The sequence below is a fragment of the Cyprinodon variegatus genome, unplaced genomic scaffold, assembly GCF_000732505.1.
Source record: "Cyprinodon variegatus isolate N-32 unplaced genomic scaffold, C_variegatus-1.0 Scaffold1103, whole genome shotgun sequence".
In the NCBI taxonomy this organism is placed as follows: domain Eukaryota; kingdom Metazoa; phylum Chordata; class Actinopteri; order Cyprinodontiformes; family Cyprinodontidae; genus Cyprinodon; species Cyprinodon variegatus.
Genome location: NW_015151556.1, coordinates 231,732 through 242,377, shown reverse-complemented (window position 1 = coordinate 242,377; position 10,646 = coordinate 231,732). Strand labels below are relative to the sequence as shown.

At 44.1% G+C, this 10,646-nt stretch overlaps 1 protein-coding gene across 1 annotated transcript in view; it reads right to left on the bottom strand.

Moving 5' to 3' along the window:
• Window positions 1-753: 753 nt before the first annotated feature.
• Window positions 754-10,646, bottom strand: part of LOC107101490 (filamin-A-interacting protein 1-like) — a 28,473-nt gene continuing 18,580 nt past the window's right edge. The window contains exons 4-6 of the mRNA XM_015400440.1: window positions 9,417-9,595; window positions 5,216-7,964; window positions 754-1,690 (exon numbers count right to left, since the gene is read on the bottom strand). Coding sequence (XP_015255926.1) covers window positions 1,490-1,690; window positions 5,216-7,964; window positions 9,417-9,595 — 3,129 coding nt within the window. The 3' untranslated portion in view covers window positions 754-1,489. The remainder of the gene's footprint in view (window positions 1,691-5,215; window positions 7,965-9,416; window positions 9,596-10,646) is intronic.

Below are 10,646 nucleotides of genomic sequence, written 5' to 3'. Positions count from 1 at the left end.
TGAGTTTCTTGAATATATATCCTATGTTATTTAAATTCCAATCATTTTTCATTTTAAGCAGTCTCATGTCTACCTTTAACTCAAGGAATAGCCATGGAGGAATACCACAAATCGGATCAAACTGAGCTATTTTTGTATCTTCTAATCCAGATTATTGAATCAATTTGCTTATAATTCATCCACATCCAAATCCAAATTACCACGGAACATTCCTAACAGTTTTGCAGAACTAGATATAATTCTGCAGTCTCAGTGCTGCCCCCTGCAGTCCACATCGTGCTACTGTAGTTGCTGTTTTCTCTCTATAGCACCATCTCCTGGCTGTTCTTGGTAATACGTTTAATCGATTTTAAATATAAAAGTAAAATTAAAAGTTAAATACACTTAACCGGAAGAAGTGAAATAAATCAGATTTAAATAACAGTAACAGAAAAAAAATAAATGCATGTTTACATTAGATTAAAGTAAAATAAAGATACACAGGAAAAATGAATCACATGAGGCACAAAAAGTAAAACTAAACAAAACATGAAATTATTTGAAAAAGTAAATACAATTAAAATGGCTTTTGCATGACAATGAGTTTAGAAAAGTGGTTGTAGAAAATGGATTTTTGGAAAATAAATTTGCACTAACTGAAAAAGCAATGAAAGCCTAAATATTTGTATTTGATTGAAGAAAAATTAAATATTAAGTATTAAAGTAAATAATATGTATTAAAACAGAATTTTTTTTTTTTTTTTTGCAGCCTCAAACCAAAACATAGATTCACCTTTATTATTTTTGTTATATCATTTCATGTTTATTTCAGAAAAAAATATTTGCTTGAATCAATTATAGGTCCCATCCCTTGCAAAAAATATGTTTAACAGCCAAAAAGTTAAGCAGAGACATTAACATAAAGTATGCTGGAGTATCCTAACCTAAAGAAAACAGAATGGCATCGTCTTATTTCAAGTGCATATTATATAATCATCTTATTTTAATAGTAAAAGCATTCATTCCCGTGGCAAACTTTCTCATTTACCTGCTCAAATTAAGGGTAAATGCACTTAATTTAGGACATATTTACTTATTTCTAGATCATTTTCCAGTGTACACTTTACAGGAAACATATAGTTTGAAAAGTCTGATGACTCAAACTTTAGAGAAGTTAAATTTTAAAGACATTCTTCAGTAATCTGGGATTAATGAGGTCAGAACTCATTAACTGAAGCCAAACTTTAAATAAATAGGTTTTATTTAAGTTCTGGTCATAATTGATTTCACAGTGCATCATTAAGTGCAAACCTCCACGATGGCAGTGAAATCAGCATGTGGTATCCGACATGAACGATGAGCAGACAGAAATCAGCAGAACCCAACAGAACCAGGCTCCTGCTGGGAATTTGATATGATCTGCGACCATTTTAAGGAGCAAACCAAAGCAGCCAAAGTCCAAAGAGCGAGAAGACACGGTTCCTCTGAGGCTTCCCACTGTGGGACGTCTTCAGGTCTTTCCTCCTGCTGCAGAGGCGGAGCTGCACAACGCAGACTTCCTCAGCTCGATCTTCATGGCCTGGCCTTCAGCCCTCGACTCTAGCCTCGTCACTGCAGACACACCCAGAACCGTCTTCCCATTGGGTTTCACCACTTTGGACACGGGGATCCGGGTGGCCGCGCCCCGAGCTGGCTGCACATCTGAGCTGATCTAAAAAAAAAAAAAAAAACATGATGACCATGTGACCCAGAACAGGATCTGGAGGAAACCTTGATGACACTTTATCTAGGATCTGTTGAGATGTTTTGTTGAGTTACTGGAATATCTAATAAGCAGGATTCTGGTCTGAGGAAGAGGCCCACCATGACCCCTGAAGTCAATTCAATTCTATTCAGTTTATTTCTATAGCTCCAATTCACATCATGTCATCTCAGGTCACTTTCCAGTTCACCAGATCATCCAGTCAGATTGATTCAAAGTTTTCTATCTAAGGAAAACCAGCTGATTGCATCGACTCATTGACCACTAAGGCAATCCCTCACACTAAGCATGCTTGTAGCGACAGTGGAGAGGAAAACCCAGTTTTAGCAGGAAGAAACATCCAGCAGAACCAGGCTCGGTGTGAGCGGCCATCTGCTGAGGCCCACTGGGGTTCAAGGAGACAGAAGCAGACATAGAAAAAGAAGCATAGATACAAAAGGCAACTGTCAACCAGCTCCACAGGCGGCCCCGTCCAGGAAACACACAGCCAGGCAGACGAGCTCCGAGCCAGCTCCCATGTCAGAGGATGAAGAGAGCACATCCAGTTAGTCACAGTCAGAGAAACAGGACTACACTGGAAAACAGGCCAAGCTCCAACATCTAGAAACAAAGGTGTTGATGGCAGCAGCACAGCTGATATTTCTCTCCAGGATGGAGTCACAGCCAAACAGGAACAGACCAGATGAAGCTACTATGAGAAAAAGCAGAGAGAGCAGAACGTGGACTGCTGTTAAACCAGAGTGTCAGTGTTTGGGTGGTGCCCCCTGCCTCCTCCTACAGCTGTTGCAGCTGCCGCGGTCCGCTTTGTTATATTTTTTTAAATTTCTATCATTGTCATATCTATGGTTCTGTTTAGTTTGGTTTTGGACTTATGGACTTTTTCTTATTAGCCTGTCACTATTTAGCCGCCAGCAATTATCACAACAGCTCAGTCTGCCTCCAGTCCACTCTAGATTATCTTCACCTGTTCCCACTAATTAGTACTTATTAGTACCTATACCTGCCTCTGCCTACTCATCTCTGTAAGAACGTCTCATTCTCTCCTGCAAAGGTCGCCTGTGTCTGTATGCTGCACTGCTCCCTGTTTCCTTCACTACTGTACCCTGTGTGCCCTGCCAGCTGAACTCTTCTAGTTGAGGTTGCCTTTATCTCCATGTTTCATTGCTTCCTGATCCTTGGTGAGTCTCAGCTGCTTACTGGCCAGTTCTGGTGGTTCTCCGGTCCACACAGCCTATTGGTTCTGTCAACATCTACATCTCCTGGTTCTCTGCTCACCCCTGCAAACCAACAATTCAACTGGGATTCCTCTGCCAAGACAGTAACTGTTTGCCTGCTTCATCTGCCATTATTCACCCCTATAATAAACCCTTCAAACATAACTCTGTGTCTGGCCGAATATCGGGTTCACCTACGGGAAATCGTGACAGTCATTACAACTGTCTGACTCGCCTGAATATTGGGTCCATCTGTCCGGTTTTGTGGCATCTTCACATGTTTTCGAGTTTAAAACACAGAGCTTCAGCCATCCGCTATATTTCAGTATCTTTGACGTTCTTCTTTAGTAGTTTAGTTCTGAGGGCTGGACCCAGTTTAAACAGCTTCATCCATGTGTATGTCCATCACGTGACGTCTGTGAGAATGTCAAAAATTGGTTAAAAAGATATTAGAAAGGACGACATGATTTGCGTCCACACGACGTACACGTTTGAAAAGTGAAAAGCCGTAATTTTCAGATAATTGAAAAGACGTTAAAAACTGGGTTTGCGACGTCTTTTCAGCATCTATTATTTTACTAAAGTAGGACAAATACTGACCAAATTTCAACAACTACTGTCTGGACTAAATCAAGACTATAACGGGCCGACCAGGTTTAACCTAAAAACCCACGTCTAAATGACGTCTGGTGTTTAGGGGGGTTAGCAGATGCTGCTCACTGAGGCTGACCCCCAAACACCAGACTTCATTTAGACCAGGGGTGCTCAAGTCCAGTCCCTAAGAGCTAACAACCTGTAACTTTTAGATGCATCTCTTCTCTAACACAACTGAATCGAAAGGCTCAAACCCCTAATTTAGTCCAGCAGAGGCATGGTGAGGTAACCTGACTCCGCCAGCTGGATTTGCTCCGCATATCCATCTGGAAACCTTCCGTAGAAGTAATTTTGGGAAGGGGCGAAAATACTGGTTAGCTGATTGGCCTATGTTGGTGATAGACGGGCCAAATAAACCAATCAGATCAACGAAGCATATGACGTACTAACAGAGCGACGACGAAGAGGAGCCAATTGATAGATCAAACTCTTGCCGAAACCAGTCGGGAGAAGAGCAAAAACATCTTTTCCTCTGAGAAAAGCCTCCAGAGCAGTGTTTTGCTCTTCTTTCAGTGAAGAAATACTCTGTAATTCCGATAAAACTTGCTCGATAGCCATGCTAATGCTAGTTTCATCGACTAAAGCCGCCATGTTCTTTAGACTGAACTTTCGCGCTTCTCGTTGCGTCACACCTCAACCCGCCTCAAAGCCAACGCTGATTGGACGTTTGTTTGGTGAACGGCTTCAAATTTTCTTTAACGGAGAGTCTCCAGACTGATCTGCGAGTGAAACCTTGAAAGCTCGCGAGATCAGGATGGTCTCACGAGGCTAATGGTGAGGAGCCACTCATTTGATTCAGGTGTGTTAAAAACGGGGTACATCAAAAAGTTGCAGGATAGTAGCTCTTGAGGACTGAACTTGAGCACCCCTGCTTTGGACGTTGGTTTTTTTAGGCTAAATCTAGTCGGTATGTCATAGTCTTGATTTAGTCCAAAAATCATTGTTGTAAATTGGGCCGTTTGGTGGGTCTGATTTTGTCCTACTTGCAAACCCATTTTTTACGTTTTCCAAAGATCTGAAAATTATTGCTTTTCACTTTTCAACCAAATGTAGACATCGTTTCAACGTAAATCATGTCGTCTTTACATCTTTTCAACCATTTGCACAGTGGGGAGGCTTTAACACCATGTGATACCTGAAGACTATCTTGTCTGTGAAGCTAGCTGAGGGAAATCTAAAAATTTCAGAGTCAGCTGGAAGGTAAAAAGATGAGAGCTGATTGAAAGGAGTTCCGGTTACGGGTTCATAAAATGTAGGTTTTTTTCTTAAGAAGAACAGAAATGCACGATTTATCGATACAATTCCTGCAGGAAGGAGAGACAGTTGAACCCCAGACTCAAATGCATTGTCTCCCACTGGACCTCCTCTGCAGAGCATTTATTAACAAAACATGACACATGGTTACAAACAGAGTATTGTTCTGACAGAACAATTGATCAGTTCATGAAGACAGAATGCTCCATCAGAATGACAAGGCAGGATGGTCTCCTGACTGAATCATGAGACAGGAGTGGAGCATCCCCTTGCAAAAATGTTTCATAAGCACACATTCATTTTATAATCATCATTGAATAAACCTAACATCCGGAAAAGGAGAGACTCTCACCACGGACTGCGTTGGCCTGCACACCGCTGAGGTGATGGGGTTGATGGTGATGCTGCTTGTCATCTTGCTCTGAGAGGTCTTCACCGTTGAGGCTTGGCGGGGACTGCGGAGTACTGTCCCCGTCGATGTTTCCTGGCATTCAGGGCCACTTCCTGTTGACCGGAGAGCTAAAGCGGGGCTGCTGCAGTCCCCTGAGTTCCTCTGAAACTGTGACCCTAGGTGGATGTGAATCTTATTGTCCTCTGTAGTGATGATGTTGCTGTTGTAATGCCTTGCCAGCTCTGGGGGCCTCCCAGACGTCATCTTGATCAACGTTGGCTTGGTGATGTTCTCGTGAGGGTCAGACGAAGCACAGACCTCAGCTACAGGGGTGGTGCTGACCGTGATGATGGAAACAGGCGACTGCAGGATCCCAGGGCTGCTCCTGCTGCAGGGCTTCTCTGGACTTTTGGTCCTGGAGATGGTGGTTATAGTGACCGGAGACTTGGTTCGATCAGGATCTCTAGTAACATCCCATCCTTTCGTCTTGCTGGTCACAATTGTGGGTTTGGGGACGATAGTGATGCGAGGCTTCTGAGGACCAAGAGTTGGGATGATGGTGGTGCTGGAGAAGAAGTCCTCAGATCGTGGGCTGGTGATTTCTAAGGTGGCTGTGCTGGTCTCGTGGTCTGGTGTCACGCGGATGTGTAGAGGTTGTCCCAGATTCGGGGAGGTTTGTGGTGGATGCATCGAGAAATAGTCGTTGCTCTTCCCAGGAATGGTCTGAGTCAGCGTGATGGCCTCCTTCTTGTTCATCCAGGGCATTCTCCCTCCATGCTCTGCTGATGCATGAGGATATCGGTCAAGAACTGCTGGCCTTCTTTGCTTATGTTCTCTGAGGTTGTTCATCAGGTGGTTCTCCTCCAGAACGGATTTTTGGATGAAACCGGCTGTAGTCTCTTCTTCAGCCGACCCATTGGTCAGCACTTCTGTCTGGACTGCTGTGGAGGTAACGGGGACATCCACTATTCTCCTCCCATTCAAACTGGGCCTCAAGGCTCGACTGTAGCGTTTTGTGGCTTCCAGCTCCTTAGTAAGATTCTCCAAATCTAGACTCATGTTTCTCTTCCTCTCCACTTCCTCTGCAAACCTCTGCTGGAGGACAGAGAAGTCCACCTGCAGCTGGGAGAGCTGGTCCTCCTTGTTCATGAGTTCATGGATTTTCTCCTTGAGGGCCACAACTTCAGCCCTCAGCTCTCTGCTTTTTGCCTCCTCCACCTTGCATCGGATTCTGAGCTGGGCCTCCAGACTCTTGGTCTCACCTCTCTCCACAGCTTTGTTTCTGGCGATCTGACTCTTCATCTCCTCCACCAGCTTAGCGAGTGTGTTTGCTTTGTCCTGCTCATTCCTGAACTTCTTCTGCAGCAGATCATACTCGTCCTCAGATTTCATCAGATCCCCTTCCACCACCTCCAGCTGCTTCAGCCTGCCTTTAAGTCGATCGATTTCTCCTGTGAGCTCCCTAATTTTGTTGTCTTCTTCTGAATTTCTGTTTCGCTCCCTGGTGGCCAACTTTCTCTCCAACTCCTCGAGTTCATCCACTCTCATCTTCATCCCTGTCAGCTTTTCATTCAGCTCGTCACACATTTCCTGTCTGCTCCTTAGCTTGGAGTGTAGCTCCACTTTCTCCTGCATTAGACCCTCCACTAGGATTTCCGTCTCAGACTTGAATTTGAGAAGTTTTTTGCTCTCCTCTATGAGTTTCTCTGTAACTTCTGTAACTTTACTCTGCTCTGCTTTCAACATCCCACTCCAATCGTAATTTTTCTGCTCCTCCTGCTTCAGCCTTTCGGCCAGAGCTTTTCTTTCCTCCGCCAGTATGACGGTGAAGGATTTCAGTTTCATCAGTTCTTCTTTCAGGACCATTTCTGCCTTCTCCAGCTTTGACTCTGAGCTCTCCAACTCCTTCAGCTGAGTCCTTAGTCTCTCCATTTCGCTGCCCAAATCCTTCACCACTTTCCTCTCTTTCTCCAGGTTCATGTGAAGCTGGGAACACTCCGTTTTGCTCTTGCCGAATGCTCCCTCCAGTTTCTCCAGCTCTACCATTTTCTTCTGTAGCCTGTCCACCTCCAGCCTCAGCTCCTCTCTGTGCTTCTCCTCATCTTGCAGCCTTTTCCTCAGCTCCCTGCACTGAGTCTCTGTTTTGGTCAACTCCTCATCTTTTCCCTCCATCTCCAGGACTTTCTTGCGCAGATTCTCCAGCTCAGCTGTGAGAGAGGAGTTTCCACGCTCTCCTCTGCTTATCTTATCCCTGAGCTCTTGCAGGTCCTCCTCAGATTTCTGGAGCACTTTGTTGCTCTGCTCCAGCTCCTCCACCTTCTGTGTCAGCCCTTCCAGCTTCAGTCTAAGCTGTTGGTTTTGGGACACTTGGCTGGCCAGCTTGGCGGTCATGTCTTTGTGCTCCTGACTAAACTTTGCTCTTTGGACTTGCAACTCAGTCTCCAACTTCAGCACCTTCTGTCCGTCCTCCTTGGCAGAATCACTGGAAGCTGCCAGTTGCTTCTCTTTTTCTAACAGCTTCTGACTGATGTCCTGGATCTTCTGGTTCTGCTGCTCAATCTGCTCAACGTGAAGCTGCCGTTCATCCACCAACATTAGCGTGAAGGACTTGAGCTTTACCAGCTCATCTTGGACCTTCTCCAGCCTCCTGCTGTGCTCTTTGTCTTTCCGAGCCTGGTAAACTTTTTCCTGCTCCAACAGCCTTTTCAGTCTGAGGAAAGAGAAGTAAAGCACATATTAGAGAGTGTTGAGCTCAAGATGGTTGCTTTAGAACAAACAGAATTTCTGTGATGCTTTTTTTTTGTGTCCATTTCCCCTCTGTTTTTGTGTTGTTTGGGTAACGATGTCCGACCCGACAGTAGGACAGGTGAGGAGAGAAGCAGGTTGTGACATGCAAACCTCTCCAGACTGCAGCAACAATCATGTGAATGACAAGCTCAAGGTTGGTAGAACCGATTCAAAACCAGTAGAATGAGTGTATAATACAAGCTTAACACAAGCACACCTGTTAATTAGTCCAGTTCCAGCAGTTGGAGCTTAAAGTCGTAGGGAAATGGCTGTTCCAACCGTTGTATTCCCGAATTCTCCCGAGTGTTGCACGACTTTACGAGTGAATAAAATTAATATGATTGGTAGTTTCTCAAGAGGGCGGGGTTGTTGTGGCAGAAGGTTCGCAAGAAAGTTGGATTGTGGCTGGTTTCTCTGAAGCTAACCAGTTAGCAACTTAGTGCTAGCAGGTTCCCAATGGGAAATTCCATTGGGACCAAGTAGCACTAAATTGGTGACTTAGAAACGACGCTGTCAAGGAACGCTATGGACAGCGGAAACATGCAAGAGGAGGAGAGTTTAGTGTCGGAGGTCGTGGATGAGTCTCCTCCGTCATCCATTTTTTATTTAGAGGAGGAAAGCGGGGACGAAGATGTTGTGGAAGAGGACGCCAGGGCGGCAGAAGCTTGGTTTGGTGTAGAAGGCTTCCAGCCGTACATGTTTGAGCCCTTGCCTCGCAACGCTGCCAGTTCTGTTAGCTCTACGCCTGCCGAAGACACAGACGTCCATCCCCGTGAACACTGGGACGCAACTCAATGGGAAAGGAAAGGATTCTGATTTCAACCGTTGCGTAAATTAGCTGGGACATATGAATCAAGATGCTATGACCGAAAAAATTTGATTGACAGATGACCGTTGATATATGATTGGCCGAATTTAGGTGTGTTAGGTGTTAAAAATAGAAATGTTCTAATTTCTGGGACAATATGGTCTGATAAAGAGTACATTTATACGCCAGAATGATTTGAAATTTAAATATGACTTCCCTACGACTTTAAATACCCAGATAAAACCGAGGAGCAGAAGACAAAGAGCTGAAAACTTTAACAATTCTCACACGGGCTCTATCAAAAACAATCAATGGATTAGAGGTATTTAAATATATTTAGGGAAAACATCTAAAAAAAAGTAGCCAATCTGAAGAACCAAACTGTGAAAGAGTTTCAAGAACTCTTGTGAAAATTGAAACTGGAGAGGTTTTTGTGCTGGACCTTTAGATGACTGTATGTTTTTCTTCCCCAATTGAAAAGTTTTCTCCTCCATATGATTCTTGGATCTGTTTGCTGTCAGAATCCAAAATCTGTGAGGAACAGCGCCGTTATTTTGGACCCCTCACCTTTCTCTCTCCTGCTCCAGCAGATTGGTGAAGTCATCGCTCTTGTTTATGAAGTCAACATGTTTCTGTTTCTCATTGTCCAGCTCCATGACGGTCCTGCGGTGGCATTTCTCTGCCAACAGCAGCTGCTCCAGCATCCGTCTGTACGTCTCCTTCTGCTTCTCCTCCAAGCGATCCAGCTGAAAGGAGAGCAAATCATCAACAGTAATTATCAACAGTTCACGCTCACGTAGCACTCCCAGCTGTGGTCATGTCCATATTGACTTAGTCTCCATCCAGTCCAGCTATTCATGTCAAAAGAACATGCATTTAGCTTTTTTTATCCACGTAAACTTGCTGCTATTAAAAACAAACTAATGTGATGCTTTAATAGTTTGATTACGGTCTTGCATCTGAGCATTTACTGAAGTGGCCTCCATCAAACATAGCGTCCAGAACATGAAAGTAGTAAGTGCCAAATATGGACCTAATTATTCCTTTTCTATTGTTGTTTTTTTCAGTCCTAATAAGCCTCACAAGAAGATCGGTTGAATGAGACTAAGGGTGAGGCATGAGGACCAACATGCAGGGACAGCATGTTGGTCCAAAAATCACCCAGCAAACTCAGAGCAATATATATCAGACACAAAAGGTGCTTAAGAGACCCTCAGAAGCCCCACAATGTCTTGGTCTTGTTTTGGTCTTGGCCTCCAAATGTCTTGGTTTTGGTCTCGGCCTCCAGATGTCATGTGTTGGTCTTAGTCTTGGTCTTGGCCTCTCAATGTCTTGGCCTTTTTTTTGTCTTGGCCTCTTAATATCTTGGTCTTAGTCTTGGTCTTCTCCTCTCAATGTCTTTGTCTTGTTTTGGTCTTGGCCTTTCATTGTCTTGGTCTTAGTTTTAGTCTTGGTCTCCAAATGTCTTGGTCTTAGTCTTGGTCTTGGCCTCTAAATGTCTTTGTCTTGGTTTTGTCTTGGCCTCTCAATGTCTTGGTCTTGTTTTGGTCTTGGCCTCTAAATATCTTGGTCTTGTTTAGGTCTTAGCCTCTAAATCTCTTGAAGTTGGTCTTGGTCTGGGTATCTAAATGTCTTAGTCTTGGTCTTGGCCTCTAAATGTCTTTGTCTTGGTTTTGTCTTGGCCTTTCAATGTTTTGGTCCTGGCCTCTTAATATCTTGGTCTTAGTCTTGGTCTTGGCCTCTAAATGTCTTTGTCTTGGTTTTGTCTTGGCCTCTCAATGTCTTGGTCTTGTTTTG